This window comes from Syngnathus floridae, chromosome 17 (genome assembly GCF_059516105.1).
Source record: "Syngnathus floridae isolate MCC-2025c chromosome 17, RoL_Sflo_1.0, whole genome shotgun sequence".
In the NCBI taxonomy this organism is placed as follows: Eukaryota; Metazoa; Chordata; class Actinopteri; order Syngnathiformes; family Syngnathidae; genus Syngnathus; species Syngnathus floridae.
This window is the reverse complement of record NC_142429.1, coordinates 10,695,230-10,721,796: the sequence shown is the minus strand read 5'-3', so window position 1 is coordinate 10,721,796 and position 26,567 is coordinate 10,695,230. Positions and strand designations below refer to the sequence as shown.

At 37.7% G+C, this 26,567-nt stretch overlaps 1 protein-coding gene and 1 long non-coding RNA gene across 8 annotated transcripts in view; one reads left to right on the top strand and one right to left on the bottom strand.

The window, feature by feature from the left end:
• rbfox1 (RNA binding fox-1 homolog 1) overlaps positions 1–26,567 on the bottom strand; it is a 66,966-nt gene that overhangs the window by 26,688 nt on the left and 13,711 nt on the right. Inside the window, exons 1-2 of one of the 7 annotated variants that reach the window (XM_088356700.1) lie at positions 21,275–21,410; positions 17,671–17,711 (exon numbers count right to left, since the gene is read on the bottom strand). In XM_088356700.1, the coding sequence (XP_088212826.1) occupies positions 17,671–17,697 (27 nt within the window). In that variant the 5' untranslated portion in view covers positions 17,698–17,711; positions 21,275–21,410. Of the gene's footprint in view, positions 1–9,845; positions 11,254–17,670; positions 17,712–21,274; positions 21,411–26,567 lie in introns of those variants that run through there. The other 6 variants (XM_088356701.1, XM_088356704.1, XM_088356703.1 and 3 more) reach the window with 6 other exon arrangements.
• Positions 11,371–26,567, top strand: part of LOC148384470 (uncharacterized) — a 30,788-nt gene continuing 15,591 nt past the window's right edge. Inside the window, exon 1 of the long non-coding RNA XR_015853202.1 lies at positions 11,371–11,604. This is a non-coding gene — a long non-coding RNA (uncharacterized LOC148384470). The remainder of the gene's footprint in view (positions 11,605–26,567) is intronic.

Genomic DNA, 26,567 nt, shown 5'->3' with positions numbered 1-26,567 from the left:
GATGCTGTATAACAAATAGGACCTGTCAGCCTAGGCGGGGGAGAGCGAGAGACAGCACAGATGATTGATTACTACAGTGTGTGTGTGTGTGTGTGTCTCCTTTGCCCCCCCCCCCCACACACACAGACCTTGCACTAAACAGAGGCGCTGATGTCAACACTTTGTCCCTTAAAACGAAGAAGTGTTATATATTGCCCAAGAGTGTTGTTTTTTTATTGGTCCATATTGCATATAGGATGGCATTAAATTGAGAAGAGAAATTCAAATATGTTTTTAAAGCACAAACATGGAATGAAAGAAAGGTTCCACTCTCATTTGAGTCTATTTTTAATTGAATGAACTTTAAATTGCTCATTGCATTGTCACACGGCATCTGATTTACTTGCATTTTGCAGATATTAATAATGTTGATTGAAAAAGGAAATCTAGACACAATAATCTAGTGTAGCCGACATATTATATGAATATTCATCCATCTAGTTTCTATCTTAAAGAGCCAAAGTGTAAGTGGCAATTTTTTTACTTTCATCAACTCAATAGCATCACATCATTATGAATTTTCTTTTGGCACATTTGCTATTCACTCAAGTTGCTAGGTAGGAATAACCTGATTCTTTTTCAAACAAGGAAACTTCACACATTAGGTTGTCAGATCGTAAAAGTTCCTTTGTACTCTTTGATTATAATAACAGAAATTAATGCAATGTATTAATATCAAAGCTAATACAGCTGATAATGTTTCACTAATGACGTCATATGTACGTTTGCTCGGGAGCATAATTGTATGATCTGCGAGCGCCTAGTTTTGCACGCTGCAATTAATCAAACTGCAGATTTAATGAGCACACATAACACAACATTGACACGCAGTCACAGAAACACACATTCAGTAGTTGGGAAAAATCAATCAGTGACGGAGATAGTCCGAGTCCGTCGCTCTCTTGCTCTTTGTGTGTTTGTTTATCTCGCTCTGTCTCTCACTCTGTGTTCACTGTGATAAGTGGGTTAAGCTCCTTTGGGTTAATTAGACTGTTTCAAATGTGACTAATTTGCTCGACGTTGGCCCCGTAATATGCTAAATGACCTGCATGTGTGTGCACCAGCTTGCAGGTTGACCTTTTCTACACCATTTGTGTTTTTTTGATGAGTAAGCAGGTAATATTATGGCTCAAGTGACTTTTGGAAATGAGTTCGAATCAAAACACAATCTAGTTTACAGCAATGGAAGCTGATATGAGCGAAAAAAGGAATCTCGGTCCCATAACGGACATGAAGAGATCAAAAACTTCCGTCCCGCATTAGTTAAGATTGTGTTGAATCAGCTGAATCTATCTAATTCTTGTCAATAAATAATAAATTATAATATAAGCCATTTTCTAAATTAGCTGTGCACACTTCTAAATGTCAGTGGAAGAGACAGAAATCTATTTTCTTGGGGTGTGTATCTGTTCAATATTTCAGGCAAGTGACGTGTGTGTGTGCACAGAACAACCATACAGAAGTACACTTTAATAAACGTAATCTCATCACTACCGCCATGGTCCAAAACATAAAAGGGCAGCAGTAGGTTATTATTAAATTCCTAAAATAATGTAATAACGCAGAGTGTGAGGCAGCAAGAGGGAGAGAGAGAGAGATGGAGGGAGTGAATTAATATCCCTGAACTGCAGAGCCAACCCACAAAAGGCCACAGATGGAATGTTAAACAGTTTTCAGATCGATGTCAGTGAACACAACTTAACTAAACCATTTGTTCAGCCGTGAGAGATGTCAATACACCCGTGAGAGTCCTGTGATTTCCCTCAAGTTGCATGAAGCCACCTCAGCACTCACATACGTCCAACGCACATAAAAAGGGCTCTTCCCTACTTCTGAGAACACTTCCAATTATTCCTCCGAGCCATCTTCCATCACTGAATGTCAAGTATCGAGTGCCACGAGATCCAACAAACCCGAGCGCACCTCGGCGATAGCCTGAGTGCAAGAGGAATGTGTGGGTGGATTGACTAAAAAGAAAAAAATGGTGGATTCAATAGAACACATGAGTCAGAGATTTGGATTAATTTTGGTAGTTTCAAGAAATCGTTGTCTCTCTTGCTCTCGTTTTAGAGGTCTGTTTTAAAATAACTAAAAAGAATTATGAGCTTTATGTCAATAGTGTTACATATTGAATTTTTTTTTTAAAATGTGCAGGGGAACGGGTGGTTACTAGATGCTAATTTCCTGATTGTATTTGTTATATATTCAGCAAAATAATGATCATATTTTTCATTATTGTTGCGCACCATTATAAATATAAAATCCACTGGTCTTATGGAAGCACCCAATGCCTCGCCTGCTTCATTTACATTTTCAGCCAAAAAGCCAAGACTAAGACAAGAGAGGCAACTGCTGACTGCTATGTTTGTAGTGCTGACTCAACATTCTTCCGGCAATATGTAGATCTATTGCTCCATTACGGTAATCAGCCAGATGCATTAGTCACATGAACGTTGTCTCGGTAACAGGATACTTCCTTTATGTTGATGAAACAATAAATTACAAACTTGGCAGATCGTGTATGTAGTTGGAGAACTTCAAAAAATTGGAAGCTATTTAAAATAAAAAAAAGGTTTTGCAAAAATTGCAGTTTTAAGAAATACAAAAAAAAATAGCACAATTGAATTATTTTAAGGCGACTTGACTAGCGCAGGATGTTTACGCTGATGATACCCGCGTGATGCCAAGTGGACCAGAATGTTAGTTGTTGCCTGCGGTTGTGAATAAAAGCTTGCACTGAGAAATACTCCTTTGCCATCTGTTTGAACCTCTTAATGCACAATATGACACATGCTATCAATGTGAAAGGAGTGCAGCGAAAGGTCTATTATTATTTGCAAGCAACACAAATTCACATCATGGTTGAAATTCTGCTGTGGTGGGCTCTAGAATGAGGCCAAGTTTCTCTGTCTGGTCAATTTGTGCAAACATTACCTGGCAGTCCTGTAGCAAGCATACCAAGCAAGTGGATTATTTATTTTTTTTCCTTGGCTGGAAATATCACCACGCAACACAAGCCTGTACTGTACTGATAAAAATATCAGTAAGTTATGCTACTAATCGATCATGACTCAACTTCTCGACTAAAAAAAGGATCTGAAAGCTGAGATGTGAAATGATGCGATGAGTATCTCTGTCAATTTATACGCATTTAAAGGGAACTTGTCAAAACTGTAAATGTCACATTTCTGTCAAAGCTAATTGAGAATGATTCGATACATAACTCATTTTTTAAAGAATGATTTGATGCACTCAAATCCTTTGAATCAAAACCGATTTTCCGATTCAATTTGGGTTTTTTGTAACACATCTAGTTTTATTCCTAGCTATGTAGCGTCAAATGTTGCAATGGTGCATCGATGACAACCTGCTCTAACAATGACAAGCCGACAGTGGTTAAACATAGCTCAACTAGTGCCTGGCAGTCTTACGGAAAAGTCTAAATTGGGAGAAGACTGGATCAAGTTGATCTCCTTTTCCAAGTGAATTGTGCTCCCCAAGTTTTTGCATGAACCAACTAGTTTTCTACTGCCGCTAATGTGGCCTCAGACAAATGACAACAAGATATAACACAAGGTTATGCATGGAAAGGTTAAGATAAGGGGCAAAAAGAAGAGAATAATCCATATTGGTCAGGTATAGATTAAAGAAAAAAGTGCAGTCATGTAACTGCAAGGACATGAAAATCAAACAATGACAGTCCAAAAATAAAATAAAATCAATAGTCCAATCGATGACGGTGAAACCAACCATCCATCCACCCATCCATTTGAGGTCAGGGGGTCAGGGTTAGAGCCCACCATTTCTTAGTTGTATATCTGTGAATATATTATTATTTTTCCGTTAGAAGTCCTTTCTCTATCTGTTTTTTGTTGTTTTGTAAAGTGTCACAAATGCAGAACATATTAGAACTATTCTGCCTAACGAAAACCATCACTACAATAAAGCCTAATGGTGGCAGCATCATGCGTTGGAACTATTTCTGGCTCAAAGTGGAGGAAATTAAGAAAAGTTAAAAAAAACCAGCCAATGTTTCAGTAACATAATACGACTTCCGGTTTGTGGGTCAACGTGAAAGGAGATACGTTCTGACTAATCATCAGCATGACGTAAGAAGCAGACAACTACCAACGTAACACAAAACCAAAGCATCTCGTTCTGGGGGCAGAAAGGAAACCATTTCACTGGTCGTAACCGAGATTTGGAATAAATGACTAATACGGGCATCGGAGGACTCGTACATCCCCCGAACGCTTTGAGCAGCGCACGTAACCGAGCGAATGACTGAGCAAACCAGCAGGCTGGCACTTTTCTGTGGTGTGTTTCTTCAGCCTGTAAGGCACGCTGTGACCCAGATAGCATAAAGGATTTCACGCATTTGGGATCCCTCTAAATTAAAGACGCTCACTTCTCTTTCTTCTGTCTTTTTCTTCTCTCTCATGCTCTCTCTTCTCCATCCTGGCGAGAACAGAGAAGAGGATGCGTGAGCGGAGGATTGAAATGGTGCCGTGGATGGACGGAGAAGAGAACGCATCTTCTACCCCCCCTCCTCCCCTCCCTCCTCCTCCTCCTCCTCCTCCTCCATCCCCTCTTCTTACTAAATCATCAAAAGGAGTTAAAATGCCAACAGACATAATGAGGTTGTGGAGTCTACCACTCCCCCACCCCCATTTTTTCATTTCCATGCAGCTTCCCTCTTCTGTTATCTTTTTGTGACTCTTCTTCATGCATTTCCTCCGACAATGCGAGGTTCAAATATCAAACTACTAATCGGGTCTCAAACTAAACTTTATCCATAAAATGTATTTTAAATAATGTATGTGTAACCTGCTGTCACTTTTTACAATCGCTCCTGACGATGACGCAATTTCCGCAATATGGAGTGTGTGGTCACTTGAGTCATAGATGAATAGAGTCTTTGGACTTTGGAAATTTGAATTATTAATTCAGGTGATGCAAGAACGGACCATCTTTAGAATAAAATTGCACCTATCCTTATTCTGCTCATCATTAGGGTCACAAGTCTATCCCAGCTGATTTATTATGAGGGAGGGGCTGGCTACATCCTGGACTAGATGACAGCCAAGAATAAACTTATGTTGATAATTATATCAATGTTCATATTCAAACTGATTTTGGGTCTTTGTCCCATTCACAACATTTTGTGATTATCATGAATATGACTATGAAACCTCATGGTGTGATAGACATCATCCGTCCGTCCATCCATCCATCAACAACTCCATAATTCATTCAATCAGTTTTGTTTTAACAAATGAACACACGTTGTGTTATGCCAAATAATAATACGGCAACATGGTACCAGTGTACCTGGACTTTTAAGCAGTCAGTAGAAATGTATTTTCGAACAAAGAAGAGTGAAGTAAGTTGCCTTTGGCCTACTTCTGTATTTTCCCTCTTCTAATCCCCTTTCTTCATCCTTTCCCCATTGCTCGTCCTATTCCCCCTCTCCCCCTCTCTCTCTCTCTCTCTCTCTCTCTTTCCATCTTCCACTCCAGTCAAGCGTGCAGTGCTAGCGTGTCGTTACATGAACACACCAATCGTCTGTGTATGACTGTTGTGGAGTAGCGAGAGAGAAATGAGCAAGTGCAATGAAAGGTGAATGTGAGTATGTGTCAGTGAGGAATATATGATGTGATGTATGGAATTAGCTATCTAACTCCACTTGAAAGATAAGCATTTCAAATTAAATATTAAACCCTTATGTGTCATTTCAGATTATGGGGCGCAAGTTTCTTTCTCCTGCAAATGTGAAATATTTAGAATTAAATTCAACTCGAGGTCTTGAGCGTCACATGACCTGACTCCGTATATACTAATATAAAAAGAAAAAATCCTGCACCTCACCAGCACAAGCTGAGCTCTGAGGTCCACTAACCAGAATCTTTAAGTGACTTTTGGACATGTCTTAAGAGATTGCGCTTTCCAGTTGGGAGCACCTAATCTTTTCGAATAGTTTGTCTCAAGTATCTGGACTCTGCAGACCCCTAAATAGAAGCTAAGACCCAGGCAACATTTTTCAATGCTTCGTGTCTGTTTCTGCTCGAGTGGTTATAAATTAATCTTCATTTGAAAGAGCACATTTCGGAATGAAATTGTCTCACAAGGTGTTTTATTATTAAAACTTTTGGGGCCATTCATACATGTTCTGCTCTTGTAGCTTTGACATCCACAAAATAAAAGCAAATCAAGCATTAAGTCATATGATTGATTTGATTTATTTCAAGTTGATCATATCCCAAACCTTTTGTTTGACTCTCAGTCTTTTAAACGGTCGCTCTGATAATGAAATTTTACCAAACGTCGTAAACATTGGTCAGAAATCAGATTGTGCCAATTTCTGCAACACTTTTTTAACTCTACCTTTCTTTCGTTTTTAACCGACGAAGGGAAGGGGGGGTTGCTATACATAATATTATGGAGATGATCCTCTGAGCCTGCTCTATATGGAAATATTTGACTAGACACACACAATTGAAGATTTTAGGTTACCTGTATTCTCTGTAGCTGCACACATACTGATGATTGTAAACAAAAATCAATAAATCTGCTTTAAAATCTGCCCATGTTTCCTCATGTAAAAACCTATTTCATTTCAGGCAATTTCATTTTCCTGTGTGGGGAAGATAGACCCCCCCCTCCCCCTCTGCATATTGTCCCTTAAATTTAACGCTCCACTGCAATTCCGGTCTGGCGTCTTGTATGACAGAAGAGGCGTTGTATAGTGTCATCCTTTAATCTGGTGCCAGCCAATGTACATTTAAGTAAACATTTATTCAAAGAGGTTTTAAATGCTTGTTAAGAAACAAGCAGACGATATCAACTCATTAAAAATATAATAAATGTGAACTGCAAAATTAAATCCTCTGTATCAGCGAGTGGGATTTTTTTTATTGGGTAAAAGTTGCTGTGCGGTATTATATGGGCTTGAAAAAAATCATAATAAAATCCCTTCTGTGATTTTATAAATAGAAAATGTTTGTTATAAAAATAGACAAATGTGGCTGGCGGGTCTTATTAAATTCAGTTCAATTGATGCTTGCAGGTAAAAATAGCACTCAACAGAAAAACAATGTGGGGAAAAAAAAGTCAATTAAAACTACACAACACATTAACACAATTGAAACACCTAGATGATGCAATGTGTTAACAAATGCTCTTACTCATTTGCACACTCACAGCTTGCAACATGGATGAAAGTGCTGGATAAAAGAATGAGACAAATGGCATAAAGTTACTTAATGACAAATTGTGAGTTTGCAGAAGCCATTTTCTTCTTTTACCCGATTGCTTTTTTACATCCCAGGGTGCTGTTAAAATGCACCCCCCCACCCGTTTCCTGCTTTTCAAATGCACAGGCGAATTCCCCAAATGTCAGTGCAATGGGAAAGTGGGTCAGAAAATTCATCGCATGAACACCAAATCATTTTGGGAACACAATGACAACAAAAAGTTAGATTTGCTGAAAGGAGTAAACAAATTGTGTTAACAGCAGTATTGTAGCTGCCATAATCATGTTTGCATGTTGTGAAAAATCTTGCTGCATCCACAGTATTTACAGCTCTGCATGTTAAGCATTTTTAATTTTATACTCCACACTGAGTTTTCATGACTTGACAGCTAGTCTGGGAAGTTCCTGAATATTCAATCAGGCAATTTAGGTGCGGTCGATCGGTCTATCATGCATGTTTTTTTGGGGGGGAATGGAGGAGGATACCCACGCAGGCACAGGGAGAACATGCAAACACCCCACAGGAAGGCCAGAGCTGGAATCGAACCCATCACCTCACTGTGAGGTGGACATGCTAACCAGTGCACCACCGTGCAGTCCATGATAAATTAAATAAATTAAAAAAAAAAAAAATAAAAAAATAAAATTCCACCATCCAATGTTTGAAATAGTTCAACGGCAATCTTTGATGATACGCAACGACCAAACTCAGTTGACAATATTACTTTTAGCCGCTGCCTCGTGTGTTTTTCCAGTCTTCACTTGTTTTCAAAACAAAAGTGTATGTAAGGAAGTCTGAAGTGGAAGCATGTTTATATTAGTTGTTAAGCTCCATACTTAATGCCACACGTGGGAGAACATGTCTAATTCAATTATGTTAAAAGGTCAAAAGCAATAAGAAGTGGATTTACCACATCAACAGACAACAACATTATGAATACAAAGTGCAGCAAAAACCATTTTCTCAAATTTGAAACTTGTGAATTCATTTGCCGGACACTTATGAACCAAATGCCTACAGGTGACTGTATTTTTTGTCAATAAATAATTTTGAGTAATAGATTCTGCGATACCCTAACCTCCCTCAAGACTTCTAGCAGAGAGGGCCTGTCTGAATTTAATTCTGCCGAGAGGCAGAGTGAACTCATCATTACGACTATCTGTCCACAACATTCCCTCATAATGTGACAGCTTCTTTATACAACTATTCAGCATATAGACCGACCTCACAACAAGAAAATGAAATATTTTTTTCAATAATCCTTCTCGCAGACAAATAGAAACCAATACCAGTAAGGGGGGGGAGTATTCCAAGTTATACATATTTGTATGTGATGCGGTTCCCTCTCAGCATATAAAACCATAAAAATCAAGATGCCAAATGCTCTAAATGTATTATCAAAGTTGGCAGAAATGCTCGGTTCAAGTCAGCACAAATTTGCTACTGGAAGTGATTTATCGGCATAAAAAAAAGTGATGGATGCTAAACCGTATAGCGCCATCTACTGGGACTCATTACAGCATATGATTGATTTGTGGCCTTAGTCACGGTGAGGCCCTTCAGGAACACAGGCAGCCTACTTGATGTGGAAAAAAAAAAAAAAATCACATCCTCAGTTACGACCATGTTTACATTCCACGCCGTCTTCATTTAAATTCTGCATGTGAAATGTTTCATTTCACAAATTGTATTTACATATTTACTTGGATGAAAGACAATGAACACACACAAAAATAAATGCGTAAACAAAAGGCTCATGACGATATGATACAATTTGTAGTTGTTGTTTTTTTATTGTGGGAAAAACAAATGTTGGAACACTTTGTGGCTGATGAGATTTGAATAATGATGTACATTCAAACCATTAGCTAGGTTACATTAATATTGAAATGAAATCAAATTAATTTCAAACAATGTGATAAAAGACAAAAATAATTCATGAAAATCAAACCATAATAGACACAAATAAGAAAAGCAAATGAATAAACTCATAAAAACGAGTTTGTAGTTTAGAATTAAACATACGTACTAGTGCATTAACACACAGTGTGCATACAGTACAACCATAGAATGTATTTTACAGCCGTCAATAATCTCTGTCCAGCATAAATAATGTAAATTAACTTGAATCATATCAGCGGATTTTTGATTAAATTAATCTTAATACGTCAAGAGCTATCAAATCAAACAATCCTTTATGATCAAAATAATTTGAGCATTGGAGAAAATGAACTAAAAAAAAATCTCATTCTATCTGCAACCAGACCCTTTTATATAATTCCACCTTTCCTTTTATTTGTCCCATCCTACCATCCTGAATAATTGATTAATCCAGAAAACTAAAGCCCGCAAGTCAAAATTTAACATGTAATATGAATTTTTAAATTTTATTCATTTATTTATTTGTCTGTTGATTCATTACTGTCTCAACTCGCTAGTCAGTCAGTCTTGCCTTCTTTTGCTCAGAGAAACTCATTCAGTTATTTTTTTCAATTCCACTTTTTGATGTCCAATAGCAGCAGCGAGCAGCATGCATACAAGACACACACTCACCTGCTGTAAATACATAAAGGTGAGGGCGGCGCAGGACAATTGAGGACAGGCATCCACGTTGGGTAACGCCACACATGTTCCTCCGGGATGCTGCATGTTCCCCCCCTCAAGATGAACACAACACAACCCCCTCAACCCCAACAACACACAAATTCTGACCTCAACGGCAAAGGAGTGCCAAGAATGAGCTTAGAAACAAGAGAAAAAGAAAAGCTGTGACTTAGAGGGAGTGAGCTGAATGATGGAGCTTCAAGGGAAGCAGCAGCCAGTCCCATGCGGTGGACTACCAAGTGCTTTCTGCTCACGAGAAGGCGGGACCAGTGATGGCAAAGAGAGCGAGAGACAGAGAGAGAGAGAGCGAGAGAGAGAGAGTATGAGCGAGAGCGCACACTGTACCGCAGTGTATGTGATTGTGTGAGAAGCTTAATGTGAGTCTGACTCAGTATGTGTGTGTGTGTGCGTGTTTGCAAGCCAGCAGTCAATGTGACTGCGATTGCTGGAGCGTGAGGAAAGCAGAAAATGATGTGTGCGTGCCCGTGCGTGTGTATTATGAATGCACTGTATGTGTCAGAGAGTTCAGCTGTGTGTATTTGTTGCTAGGAAAAAAAATGCTGATTTTTTTTTTGCTCATTCTCTTGATGAATTGAAGTTCTGTGACATGTTACTGGAGGCGATCAAGGATGCTGACTGCAGTCCTGACACAAGCTCCACTCTCGCTCACTCTCTCTCCGAAAGACGCCTAGTGGTGCTCCTCCACTTACCCTTTTGCCCTGGATTAGAAAAGTGCCATTCAGCGAGAGCCCTTTATTATTATTATTCTTTCAGGAATATTTATAAAATAGAAATCACACTTGTGTCATCGGATCAAAAGTGTTTTGACATTTGTTTGAGCTTTTGTGCTGAAGTGCACACCCCGGCCGGCTTCATTTAGCGCTGACATGCAGTGCTGAGCGAGCGCAAGGCCAAAGCGCTGCAGCGACTTAGACAGGTAGAAGTGGTGCAAAATTAAATACAGCGCCGTCGTAAAGTTGAAAAGCTCAGCTGGCTTAATGAAAATAAGAAAATTCCAGCCAAATGACAATGCATGTTTTTCGAATGAACTCCACACAGGAAGACCAGAACCAGAATCGAACCCTCAGAAATGTGAGGTGTTCCACAACTAAAATTCAAATCATATTCATTACTTGGCATACTTTTACATGATCAGTTTTACACCCTATCCATCATTTCTCTTTATCCTATTCAGGGTCACAGGAAGCTGGAACCTGTCACACTTGACTTTGGGTGGAAGGCAGACAAGATTGTGCATCATGTTCTTCGAGTTTAAATTATTTGTATGTATGCGAATAAGGGATGTGAAGGTAATACAGCAGGGGTGGGCAATTCCGGTCCTCCATGTTTTCTATGTCACCCTGTTGCAACACACCTGATTGATAATTAGCAAGGTCTGCAGAATCAGGTGTGTTGCAGCAGGCACACCTACAAAAGAAGCAGGACAGCGGCTGGCTCTCGAGGATCGGAATTGCCTACCCCAGGTATACAGTATTATGAGATAAAGCAAAAGAAAAAGCTGCAAGTGCATAAATGCAAGTGAGTAGCTAATGTTGCGTCTAATTTCAAAAATATTTAACAAGCTTTGTATGCACCTTGATAATGGATGGAAGGCAGGCAGGTCGGGTTAGCATGCAAGGGGAGCAGGCCAAGTTAGGAGGCAAGATTCCAAGGAAATCAACAATCCAGCGAAGGCAACTCTGTATAGGTGAGTTTTCCCGAGTCCGGTATTGGTCTGAAATTTAAACTGTCAAGTAGGTTGCAAAACCACCGGGTACTTAAAACAACAAATATCAAATAAGAGTCCAATAAAGTCAAGTAAGGCTCAATCAAAGTTTCAAGTACTCCTGTAGCACAATGTGGGTATAAATAAAAAACAAAAAAATGGCTCTTACAGCTACATTTCATCTATTCGTTCAACTGGCGACACGCTTTTTTTTTTTTTTCCTCTGTGCTTCTCCTTTTCCACCTCCAGCCTTTTGGGCACATCTTTATTTTGCAGCCACACAGACACATAAAGCATTAACCAAAGCCTGTAAAGCCATTGGCAGCTTTCTTATCCACACAAACACATTCTCTTTTAGTCAATAACGTCCAATTACAATAAACTAAGAAATATTACCGTTAAAATAAAAAAGAAGTAAACATAACCTAAATATGTATTTCCTATATTAACTTGCGGCTACAAACATATTTCACATAAAACCTATGAAATAAATCAAGCCAAGCAGACTGCCTACCACAGCATGTTTAAATAATGCATTGCAAAAGCAGACTACAACATAAAACCTGTCAAAAACAAAAAAAACGTTTTATTGCAGAAACCGACTAGTGCTATAAGCAATTTAGTATAGCTAACATCACTCTTTGCGATTAAAAAAGATAAAAGACCCATTTTACAGATGTTTAAAAAAATCAAATTAGCCTCTTAATTTCCCAATCTATTGATTTACTCATCACTAATAAAACCATGATTGAAAATTTAAAATAAATACCTCAGCAGTGCTTTAAAAAATAACTGTCCTTTCTCTAGCAGTCCCAAGGTTCTTATTCAATGCACTTCCTCAGCACAGTTTTTGCCGTAAGCAACTTTTTATAGCAAAACATTTTCTATTAAAAATCGAGCCCGCCTTTTGTTATTATATTAGTCTGTCTTGATTGAAACATACTTTCAAGGGTCAGACACAGCCAGTGGTAAAGTCAAACCTTAGTTTTCAAAAGATCCTTTAGAAATGTATATTTCTGATTCATTGGCATCCACATACACATGCACAAGATAACCACCATGATTTTCCTCCATTCCCCCCAAAACTGTTGTTTTGCATATTCTTCTGATGGCATTTTTATTTTCAAGTCAAGCCCGTTGAGTTACACTGTTTCTAAACCCAAGCTGTGAGTAACAGAGGTTCCACCAAGACCTAAACCTAACCCTTAAGTATCAAGTACCGTATTTTCCAGACTATAAGTTGCACCTAAAAACCTAAAATGTTCTCATAAGCCACTTTATAGTCCGTTGCGCCTTATATATGGACCAAATTCCTAAATTTAAACTGGCCCGAAGCATTGTGTCATGAAATCAATCATAAGTGGCCTGCTGAAGACTATGACTCATGAATCAAAAAGACTATGGATCAATATTTTGTGATTATAAAGTAATTTGAAGTGTCTGAAGTTGAAATAAAAAAGATAAAATGGAGAATGATTTGATTTGGATTAAAAATCTGACAAGATGCATTAATGGTGCGCCTTATAGTCCGGTGCACCTTATATAAGGACAAAGTTTTAAAATGGGCCCTTCATTGAAGGTGCGCCTTATAGTCCAAGGTTCTTTATCGTCCGAAAAATACGGTAGTTTGAGATCAGGAAATCTTGTGAAACGATGGAACACTGATTAGCACGTTCGTCTCACAGTTGCTGGTCTAGAAGCTAGAAGTTTTAAAAATGTTTTTAATTGCTAATGTGTCAATTGCTGGGTTTCTGAAAACAGTTTTTCCACTGTCCAGACACAGCAAATATTTCAAGGCAGCTATTCCAATTTAGTCCCATAATTGGCTTTCTGTACAGCGCACAAGTGGCCATATCTCAGGGTTTCCCCTCTGTCGGCTTGACGGCTTGTAATTAAAGCGGGGAAACAGTCTGTTCCTTCAATTAAATAACAGTGGGACAAAACGATGGACTGCCTACTTTTTGTAAAGCAGGCTCAAGAGGAGTGCACTCTGACCCCCACCCCACCAAAAAAAATCAAGACACCGTGCAGCGTGCGATATTAAGGGAAAGATACAAACTGATTCATTACAACCATTATTTTTCTGAAAATAGCTCCCCGATTCTAAGCTGTCTATTTAGCTTCTGTGTTTGGAAAAACTTTACCAACATTATTTTATGAGAAAGAAATAATATAGCCCGCTCCATATTGCCCGTCGATGTGAGCGTGAATGGTTTTAAATAATAAACTGTATTTTATTTGCTATATGCTAAATATCTGTTTAAAGTTACACAACACAGTAAATGTTTGATGTAGAGGGAGAAATTTGTGTGCATGTGTGTGCGTCTGTGTTCATTTGGGTGTGCAATTCCTCTTCCTGGGGGAATGTGACATTTTGTTTTCTCCTAAACACAGCGAGCGAGCCAATGAAATTGTCAGAACTCCCTTGAATTATGAAAGGCACTTCTTTCCCCCACCTTAACAACTAGAATTGCTCTGACTATACCGCTATACTTCATTATTTACGCATATTCATTTTTTCATGTACTAATATTCTCAATACTGTTTTTCATTCATAAAAATACATTGAATAAATACATTTAATCCTCCCATTTTATTCTTCTTATCCTTTTATGTTTAGCGATTGCCAGTCAATGACGAGGCGTATAGAGTTTGCCATTTAGTTATATTCACACCTTTGGGCAATTTCAAGTATCCAAATAACTTAATATAAATGTTAATGGAGGGGGGAAACTGGGAAGCATGAATGCAAGCGCAGAGGGAACACAAACTCCACATTGAGGGGGTCGAAGCATCGAAACTGCAACATTTGATGATGGTAGATGTACATTGGCATTTAAATTCTATATATTAAAAGTACTGGCGGTGGTCGGCAATGTGGTTTCATAGTAATTGTGTAGTCCACGTACAAGTGGAGTGTTCATCTATTGGTGGCTTTTACCTTCCACGCATGGCAGAGCAAGGCAATTGAACACTGGCTGTGACAGTCATTCTGTGTCCTGGTGGAGCTCAAATGTCAGCAGAAAAGGCTGGAACCTAGAGCTATGAAAAAAATCCTGTTCAACTGACATTTGGCCAGCTCTCATTGAACAATATTGAAAACACTTTTTTTTTTATATGTGACATGTCAATAGAGAAATTCACAATGCACGATGCAATATGCATGTGGAAAGCGTATTTGACAGATCTGCTTATTGGATGTAGAGTTGCTTGAAAAAACTAATTTGTATTTATTTAGTCAGAAAGAGGTCTTGTATCTGCCACCTTCGAGTCTCTAGGGCAAATCCTTGAGTTGCATAAATCTAGTCTGAAGAAGATCTTGACAATGCAGCAGTCTAGTCTGCGAGCAAACTCGCCAAATATATATTTATTTGATCTGGTGCATTTATTTTTAATCTGGGAAAGCTTCAAGTGTGTTTGACGAAGAGCTTTTATATTTGTTTATTATTTTTTATTGTATTTTTTTATTTATCATTATTTTTATTAGAGCTTTTATTAATTTTATTAGAGAGAGAACGAGAGAGAGTGATCAACATTCCACATCCCTGCCTCACACACATGCACACACACAGTACCCCTCCCCTTGAGGTGAACGAGCTCCTATTGATTGAATCTGAGGAGGTGAGGAGGAGAGAACTGTTGAGAGCATAGGGGAATAGACCAGCCTCAACGCTCACCTAATAGAGGCTATACGTGTGTGTTTGCACATATGTGTGAAAGTACTGATTCGACTTGCGCCTGCTGGAATCCTGTCATTTGACAGGCTCCACTGATTCAAGCACAGCGTGGAAACACTTCAAGCGCCGTAATAGGTCCAGTTGTGCTGAATGAGACTTTTTGGTCCACACATGGTAAGATTTGGATGTGACTCAGACATATTGCACTTTTTTTGCTAATTGAATCAGTTTGCATGATGAGTGGGTCCTATCACAATTAAATATCGTTGTGCTGAAAATAACTGAAACCATATGTGAATCAAATAAATCTAAATCAGTGGTAGCAAAGTGGTAAACATGGCAGTGTTGGCTGAATATCCTCCTGGGCCTAGTACACACACCAAAAAAAAAAATCATTTCTGATTTTTATCTGTCTCCACATAAAGATAAAAAAAAAAAGACATTTTGGACCATATTGTATGTGTCCTAGTTCCTTTGATAAGATTCCGTAACACAAAAATAATACACAAAATATACATGATTGTTTTCCAACTGATATATTGCACAGCATTGCCTCATGTTATTTTATTACTCTTGTATTTCATTTCATATTTGCATATTAACATAGCCGTTCTTCCGGATAGTTTCCTATATCGTCTCAAATCAATAACAACAAATACGAGTCATACCGCCAGTGTATGTCACAACTAAATCTTTTTGACATTTTTATGAAGCAACGCCCCACATCACAAGCAGCTGCTCTCAAATTGAATATTGATTCTAATGATCTCTTCTTTGCCACTGCAACCGCTTGAATCTTAATAAAGCGGCGAGAAATGCAGCCCATTCTCGCTTTGCTCCACCAAAAAATATATATGCAGACCTCTTGGGAAATTCTCTGCTAATCTGATGGATTTGCTGACTTCTTCATTCATGAAACAAAATCTTATAGCATGAATAATTTCGCTTCATTTCACGTCAGCTGTAAATTTGATGATGGGGCTGTAATCGCTATGGGACATGACGAGATGAAGTACAAAAAGGAGTGCAGTTGAAAATGTCTCAATTTAGAGACACGATTGTCAAATAAAACAGCTTTTTTGTTTATGCACATTTAATAGTTGCTTTTGGTCCAACCCCTGGGGGGCCTTGGATCAAATTATGATATGCTGGCAAAATACACTTTCCATGTTCATTTAACAGTAAACGGGCAGCAAGTTGGGAAAGTGTCACAAATAAATTCTGTTAAAAGGGACTTTCTACGTAACCGTGTAAATCATTACTTGGCCCAGAAACATCCATGACTAAAATAGATGATGATGATTTCGTATGCAGAAGCTAGCTCTGCTTTTGGCAATGTTAAATAATTGCCTATTTTGAACTCTAAACACAATTTGCGGCGCAGGTTATTTTCTCGACTAAATTAAAACGCTAAAAGCTATGCAAGCGTTTAAAAAGCAAAGCACAAAGGCACAGAAAATAGGCTGAAACGGAAACTTGACATTATGTGTCTGGGCTTAGAGAGCTATTGACAAACGTAACATTCAATTTTAAGTGCTTCTTTTTTAAGAAAGGAAAAAAAATGCCCAAAGGCTACATAACTAATAAAAACAATTTAGTGTCCAGATCCAAACTGCAAGTGTAATCTATGCTCTTCTCATTTCCCCCATTATGCTGAAGGAAATACTCATTCATATCTTTATGGCTATAGACAATTACCAAAGAAATTAAATTGGCTGGTAGCTGTGTGTAGAGGGGATTGCAATAAGATGCCATGGCATGAATAATAACACACAAGCTGGAAGTTTATTTTTAGACTCAAAATGTAGCCACAATTTAATGAGAGCCGTGCTGCATGACATCAAAGCTAAAATGAGCCGCCCTCACTGCTGCTGTAGCTGCATTTTTTTGGGATTGAAAATCGATTAAAAATATATCTAAATAAACCACTTTTATATATTCAGCAATAATATAAAGTACTTCCCTTCAGGTCTCTGATACAAGAAGCCAGTAAAGAGAGGAGAGACCCGACTCATTAAGTGGATATGAGCAAGCTGAACGCAGTCCACACAAATTTATAATGAGGCCGCCGATTTACTGCTAGTCTCCGTTCTCTTGACACGTAATTAAACCAAAACATACTCATCATACACATGCCTCCACGTACAAGTTATATCAAAGCCTTAATTTTATAATAGCACCAAAATGTCCTTAACCTACAATTTACAATATGAGCCTCTTGTATTTGTCAAATTCCAGACGGTTTCTTACTTACTAATAATGTTTATTTATTGAAATAAACAGGTCATGTCAGTGGTTCTCTTCCTAATTTCTTCCTAACTGTTTGGACATAGACGTTTGACACACTTGACACCAAGCAGAGTGAACTTACCCTCAGCTGCTCTTGCGCACAGCTCATTAGTTGGCAAAATCCTACAAAAGAAGATAAAACCAGAAAAAATGAGTCCAACAGTTGTACGGAAAGAAATCAGAGTCCTTAAAAAAAGTCACGACAGCACATTCGTGCACTTGCATTATAATTAATGCATTGAAAGCTCATTACTGATCATTTGTTTTATTACGCAACAACGATAAATTGTCAATAGTTTTATTTTTTTCTTATTTTTCATATTACGCAAAAATGATAAATTGTCAATATTTTTTTGTTTTGGAGAGGGTAAACAAATGAAGCTGCATTATTTCTCGAGCAATTCATATCTTCAGGAATCTGGAATCCATGTAAAAAATATATTCCTGGCTTGTGAAAGCACCAACACTTTAATTACTTCTTTTCCCTCGTGGCTCGACAGTAATTTACCTGCCAGCAGCACTGATTTAGGAGAGAATAAAACTTTTTGAAACAATTATAGGAGAGCGCATGGGAGGAGATGGAGGGAACATTTAGTGCAGAAAATTGTTCTGATTGCAATCTGATGCTTTGCTTTGGATCATCCAGAGAGACGATTCTTTTCCAGCACATTAAGAAAGTGTTTAAATTGGCTTTAACTGGGGAGACTTTACTCTTATTTATGTTAGATTGTTCATCGTATGGTTCATTTGATACAAATAAAAATTTGCAGGTACTTTCATGAATCTAAAAATCAATAGTCAGGTCTGATTTTATTGGCTCTGCAAAAGAGAGCAGCGAGTGGCGCTTGCTGAATACAATTGTGCTTGCTTTAGCTGCTGATCCATCACTATGTGAAAAACAAACAAAACATTTTTGCTTGCAATTTGCTTGTCAATTACATCAGCCACTTTATCTGATTGGCCTGTAATTCATATGAGATTACAATTGTTTGGCAAGTTCACTCCAAGTAGTATTAAGGGCTCTTTTTTTTTTTTTTTTAAACCAAGGCGACGTAATAATTTGTAAATCAGAATGAAATAATTGATTTGGACTTCAAGTATCTATATAGAGTCACTAAAAAGTTCAGACAAAATATACTACTCCAGAAAAACATGTTGGTACTTTCTTCAGCAAATCAGATCAATTTCTGCTGTTTTTTAACGAAATAATTTTTTGAAACGATTTTTAATGACGATGCTGTGTTGCGCACAATACAAAACCCTCGCGGGGATGAAAGCTGAGAAGCAATGATGGAAAAAGGGAGGGCAAACAGGAATGAGTGAGAAGATGCTGAATGAGCAGGAATGCTAGCAGTCCCCAGTGGGAAACTATATCTCAACCACTACTCAGCTCATAATGGCCAGTGAGAGGGGCTGAAATGTGATGAGAGTAAAAGAAATTCAAACAACGTTAAAGCCGCGCTAATGCTTCCTAGAGACTTTATTTTATATCATATCATGGGACATGCAAAGGTAATCTTCTAATTCCTCCTCTAGATACGTTTGTGTTCATGCAAACACGTTGGTGGAAATTGTGGAATTATCCAGTAAGTGGCTGCAGGAAATGATGGGAAATGAATATTCATCCATCCAACCATTTTCTATCTGGCTGGTTAACGAAAGGACTAAAATTCCTGATGCAGCTGCAGGTGGCAAGAGACATTAGCATACGTGTGTGATGCTCATTCAGGTCTCCTGCAGCTGTGTTATGGCCCTTTTTAAAGTACTATGGACAGAGTAATATACAATATTTCCTCAACCTTAGGGAGCTTATTTACTCAAGGGCCAGGTGTTATCAGAGGTGAGCGTTTGACATGTCAATGTTGATGTATTGTGGGCTTCATTTGGGATCTACCAGAATGCAATGAGGGAAAAAATGGGTTTTTATTCTTTGTTGCAAGTCAACTTTAGAAAGCTTTAAAAAAAAAAAAAAAAAGAAAAGGTTTTGGAGTGGTCAAAGTCCTGACTTCAATCTGATTGAAATACTGTGGCATGACTTAAAAAGGCTGTTCATGCTTGAAAGCACTTCGGTGTTGCTGACTTGGAGCAATCCTGCGAGGGAGAATGTGTCAAAGTGTCTCCACAGAGACCCAATGCTAGTTACACAAAACACTTGTTTTCAGTTCTTGTTACCCAGGGTGGACCAAACAGTTTTAGTACTTTTTCACGCAGGGCCAGATTACTTTATATTGTTATATTTATATATATATATATATATATATATATATATATATATATATATATATATATATATATATATATATATATATATATATATATATATATATATATATATATATTTTATTTTTTATTATATTTTATGGTTATGAATTCAATAGTTAATTTCATATGCCAAACCCAGTTTGAGGGCTCACGTTTGTCAATGTTTGCAATTGGCTATTTATGCACCCAAAACTCATTAAGAGGATCAGGTCACTTTTAATAAGAATTTAAATGTCTATATTCTAATGCAATATGGGATACAAGTCAAGAAAGATTGTGTGCATTTCATGGAGTCTTTCCTTAATAGTATGACTCAAAGCCCAAATGTATCCTCATTTTCTCTAAATGCTGTCTCTGGAATCTTTGATCAGGCAAGAAAGTGGTACATACTTTACTGTGACAGGCAAAGCACCCAAATACCAATAGAGAATGAATCTCTGTGCGGCAATAATTGGATTATCTCACACTGATATCATTACTGCCAGTGATTCACTCTGATCATTGATTGCATTTTTCAATTTACTTCACTATTAATGTGAGTGGTCTGACTGAACAATCTTCTGAAGAGTCCATGACTTAGTCAATAGCTTTCACACCAGCAAAAATAAAAAATGAAAATTGGACTTATAAGCAAGACAAATACTTTCTTTTCTGGTGCTCAACTTGCATTAGTCATCCGAGAATATTTTGTGACAGCCAATGTTAATGACTATTTCCAATCTTAGTCTATCATAAATGTAATAGCAAATAAGAAAAATAATTATCAAAGCAAAGTCCTGAGAAAATAATCGAATACCAGGACTGCAAGGGAGTCGATAGAACGCTATCAAAAGTAGTGAGAGGGGTAAATGTTGATATAAATTGCTAAATGAGTTCAGTGAATCAAATAAGCAGTATGCGAGAGAGAGAGCCACAACGAATAGTACTTCCAGTAATTGTGGTGAGGTCAAAAGACTAATGGCGGCAAGCACTGTACTCTTATGAATGTAGCCTCCCCCAATCCACCAACCACTTCCAACCTTTTCAGTGTTATTGATCCACAGATAGCAGGATTTTCAAAACCAGATAACCATGCTTTCCGAGTGCTTGCTAAAGAGGTTAAGATCCAACCCACACATTATTTTATGAGGACGCATGAAAACAATGGACCTCGTATGTAAGCGTTGCACAAAATGACAAACACTTTGTCATTTTAGATTTTTTTATTGCCTGAAAATCTCTTGTATTTGCCGGATTGTTTTTTTTTGCTTTGGTGCTATTTGATGGAATATTTGAATTGATAGGTTAAATTATTTCATTGCGTTTTCAAAGCTAAGTTCCCTATATTGCCAGCCAAGTATTATAACTGACCTTTCAAAACTCACAAGAAATTATGACAAGAAAAAAAAGACTATTTCAGCAAGAAGAAAAGGGTAAATTTCTACCTTTTTATCGTTCAGACCTTGGGTTGCTTTCACCAATAACTGACCCCAAAAATGAACAAAAGGTTTTGGTATGAAAAACAAGAACGATGTTAAGCAGAATAGTGATAATAGAATAGTAATATTTTTTTGCCTTTGTGACACGACAAAGTACATAACAAAAACCAATCCCGAGAAAGGGCTTTTGATGGCAAAATAAATGTATTTATAGATATATATACACAACTAAGAAGTGCACCGGGAGCGCCACTGCCTTGAAGCATGGTCCAAGATAAATGTCAGTGGCATTTTTAAAAGGTGTTCCTTATTTGCAACAATCGTGACGCACAATTTCCACAGCCAACCGCACACATTCTGCTCAGTGGTGCCTTAATGTGTCCAATTTCCAGCATGTTGGCTTTTCTCTCCCACAAAAAGAATTCTGCTCTATTTTTGTGCTTAGTGCATGTCCGGCCTGAGGCGTGGTCTAAATTTGCTCACGGGCAGGCTAAATTAAGTTTTGCTATTTTCGCAGTGGGTACAGCATGAAGCATTTATAAAAATAAAAAAAAAAACTGTTTTGTTTATTCCTTCAAAGGATATCCTCTTGAGATTTCATTTTCGCCCCAATAATGATGCTTAAAAATTAAACAAATTATAAGGTATAAAATAATGAACATGAATGCAAAACATAAAATAACACAAACACTCTTACTTAACTGCTCACATTGTATTATTAAACCTATTTCCGTCCATATTTTTTACTCCTTCCTTTATCACTTTACCACTTTTCCAGGCTTTGTTCTCGCCTTCCTTTACTCTTACGCATGGCGGCCAGTTCTTTTCTTTAAAACATCAATACACTATTGTGCAGTGGCTGCCATCTTCTAACACAAATTTTCTTCTCAAATGGGGATGTGAGGCATTCTGCCTTGCTGTACAATCCTTTATTGATTGTCCAATCGCATGTAAGAAGGGGCGAATGGCTACAAAATAATGAACGACTGAAAGATAGAAGCAGAAGAGACGGGTCAAAAGGGTAGCTTTTTGTATTTTTAAAATCTCGAACATTAACAATTAAATAGCTTGCATACAATTTTTTTTTTACACCCAATTTAATCTTTACAGTCTGTCTGTCTCTGAAGAGTTTATTTTAATTGAAACTTCCCAACACAACAATTACAAATACATTTGATTCATGGTTAAATAGAATAATGTTGCTTTTTTTTTTTCACAATAGAACTTTCTAGCACACATACAAGCGCACACACCATTTTCATCATTGTGACTGACACTTTCCAACAAGCAATTAGTTGTGCATGAGTAGGAGAAAAATGAATATGTTGAGAAACGGTAACTTGCCAGAACATGGCAGGAAGAATGACAGAAATAATTATTGAAAACTCAAAAGTGTATGGGTTTTTCTATTGCCTTGCATCTGTAAGATAGGAATTTGAGTGAAGGCATTTAACTCAGGTGTGATATCTCATTCCGATGTGAAAACATAGAATGTGATTAAAATCTTTGCTTGCCAGACAAATGTCGCAACTGGTTATTCTCCTGTTTTAAATCTGTTATCTGTAACACAGCCGGAAAATGTTGAGGCGGGCGGGAATAAAATAAAATGGGAACCTTAAAAGAAAAAAATATACATTGATATATTGTTAAAATGCCGCAATAAATATGTTCCGTTTTTCATAGTATACTAAATTATTTTATTTGCTGAAAGACTCAATTGCTCATGACCTTTTTAAAGTGTCCACAATATGTAAAACTCCTCAATGGTAAAGTACCTAAAGAAATTAAAGACAGAAAGCTTTGTATTACAGGAAGGACAGAGAACGGCGAGTATATTAAGGCAGGCGGTAAAAAAAAAAAAAAAAAAAGCAGTTAGCATAGCAGGGTGGGGGTTGCATGCAGAGAATAAGAGCTTCCTTTTCTAATTCCACAGACCATTAAATTGTAATTTCAGAGCTTGATATATTTATGCATTAAAACATTATGGGAGCCTACCCAAGCAATTACTATGCAGGCACAGTTTCTCACCCTCTACCTCATCGGCAGAATGTGGCACAATCACATGCATGAAATATCGGCCCCGCAACACGCCACATATCAACCAAAGCTTTTTCCAAAGTGAAATTGACCCACAAAAACTCAGCGCTGTGCAATTGTTGGAGGAAACAATCATCCATTGAAATATGACGCCATGTTTGTCTCATGAATAAGTCATGATTTACATGATGTTTCAAGTGACTTTTTATTGGTCCAATTTGAATATGGTTCTCATGACACCCTGAAGATGATTGAACTTGAACACCCACAGATCACAACCATGGGTTTCTTCCAAATGCAGATTAGAACACGACATTAATCAAATGCAGGATTATAGTGGGAGTGGATAGATTTCATTTCAGCTCGAATTTAACAGGCTCTTTGACGTCATTGAAAATATAAACTGTAAATTGAAGTCTGGAGAGCTCATTCCAGCCAACTTTTACTAGATCGATCGATAAATAAATAAAAAGAATAATAAAAAATAATCATAAAAAATAAATAAATGAATAAATAAATTTAAAAAATTAATAAATAAATAAATAAATAGCAACGCAACAGCAAGCAGTAGCTTACAACTGAGACCAAATGATAGAAGTAGAAATAAAGAGGAGGGTTGGGGGGGTGGCTCAGTCATGAGTGCCTGCCCTCAACTGAGGCATTAAACAGTCTAATTACTATTGGGACAAAGGATCTCTTGAACTACTCAGTATTGAGATGAATTACTGTTGCTCTTCCCCACTAGGGTGAAGTGATGAAAGTGGTCGACATCGTCCATAGCTTGTCCTGCATCAGCCTCCCCAGCCACTCGGCTTCAAAAAGTGGTCAACTATGTTTGACTAAATATGCGCTACAATACTTTTGTTCACAATCACAAGTAAGAAGGTTCATTTTGAACACAACAAAGCAGGACTTTTTTTCCCCAGAACTTTGCACAAGTATAAATAAGCTCATGAGGTCTGTAATTTAAATTTCGTCCGGGAAGTTCTCAAGAGTAAAATCATCGGGCAGCAGTGCATATCCTCACAAAAACAAATCATGACCCGGTCATGAGGTCGTATTTTTTGACGGCTTCGCCGCAACAACCGTTTCCTCCGTGTTGTTAGAGCTGCTCCCGGCCGGCAGAAAGTGTCGGATGTCTTAAAACACCTTCACAGTAGAGGACACATCCGTTGAAGTCCTGAATGGTGATCTTCAGAGAAGTAGTTAGGAGTCCCATTAAAATCTCTAAAGTTTATGGCAACTGCTGTGAAAAGTTACAATGGCAGAGATAGGAGAAGATGACTTTGCGGCTATAAATACTTAAATTGCTGATATCAGACTTTCACCAACAGTTTTTTTTTCTAACAAACCACCTTGTGTTTCCAAAAATGGAAACCAGATTGTTTTCCTTGCCTGACAATAATTTTGAAGAAAACCTTGGTGAATATAAAAAAAAATACATTATATTATATTATATAGTCTTGCAGTTTGAGGAGTATTTTTTATTGTTTTTGTCATTTATTGTAATTTCTATTAATCAAGAAACAAACTTCTTGCGTTAAGTATATCTGTAAAATGAATTGGATGATTTAAATAAGCTTCAGAAAAATCTGCTGGTCTTTTTCAGTACTGATTATATGATTCTTCCAGATTTCATCAGATCCAAAAAGAGTCTATTTTAGTAATGCTTAGTGTAACTATAGGAGAAAGTATGCTTTCCTCATGTCACACAATCCATCACAGGCAACCCTCCTTGCGGGTGGATCAGTGCAGGTTACTGTTGCACTCCCTAAGCTAAGTTGTGTGAACTTGATGTATGTGCTGTCCACCGGCAGTTAATGAAAGAACAGACAGAGCAGCCTACTTGTTTCTTTTTTTTTTTCTTCACATCCTCACCAGGGTCACGGATGTGCTGGAGTCTATCTGAGCAATCTTTGGTAGGCGGGGCTACACCCTGAAACAATTGCCAGCCACGGGGAGAACATGCAAACTCCACCACCTCTGTATTTTGAGGCGCAAAATATATATTTGAAGGGTGGCTTTTGGATTTGAAGTGAGTTTTAATTGGTAAGGCAAGGCAAGCATCTTTGAAGCCACAACTCTTCCACTTTACTCTCCACTCGCTCTACCCCTGAGACCAAAAGACATATATAGACAGAGACAGAGTTCATGTATGTTTTAATTTAAGTGCGCTCATTTATGTCAATATGTACATTGGCATGCCAGTTCAAGCCAGAAACTCAATTAGATGAAGCCGTTTCAATCAGTTTGTTTTGCTTTTGTTTACTCTCTTCTCCTCTCACGATCTCAAACAACTCGAACGCTTTTTGCTCTAATGAGCCCTCACGTTCACTCACTTTTCTGTAGCTGTCAACATCTCGGTTGAAATCTCCCTCATGCAACAAATCACAAAGGTTTCTCAAGTCAACTACATAGTATAGAGTGGATTTAAATGACTAATTGAATCCCCACAATGCATCGAATGATAATAATAGACATTGAATACAGTCTGTCACTCCAGGTAAAAAAAAAAAATGACAATGATATGTATTAAATTTCGAAACATGCCACTCCAGCAGCAGATTGCAAGATTCCAGTGAGCAGAGAAGTTCGATATAGGCACAGTGTGTGGAAAACAAGCTGGGTAGCTGTAAGGCTAACATCCACTTGCCTGAGGCTGAGCTGATCTAATTGGCAGCTGTCTGACATCTCAGGCGAGCCGGTGCTGCCATTTTGTGTCCTGATCAAAGGTGAATACGAGCTGTTAGGTGCTGTGGGAATTGGGCTGGGGTTGGGGTCAAAACTATCAAATGCTGAGAACCTGAAAATATTTAATTTGACCTTAGCTTTCCAAATTTTACATTGTATTTTTAATATTTTTGTGGTTTCTGTCTCGTGAGACATTTAGGCGACTATCGAATTATAATTGCATTATTTAAAAAAAGACTAATTAGCGAGATGAAAGTAAAGTCAAGTAAATAAAGTACAACAAGTCAAATATATTTGTTAATGCGTTCCATGAGGTTGCTTGATCATTGTTCCTGTATTTATTTCTTATATAGGCACAAAGTAACTGTTACATTCAACAACTCATTCTAGCTGGACTTCCAACATTACAAAACTGCAATTTCCTACACGGCACCAGAAATAAACTGCACACTTCCATCATATTGCAAGATAAGCTATGCATACGATTCAATAGGTTGACCCACAACTATAGTATCGGGAGGGATAAGAAAAGAAAAATACTGCCCATTCTGTCATTTGTTATTTTTTTGGA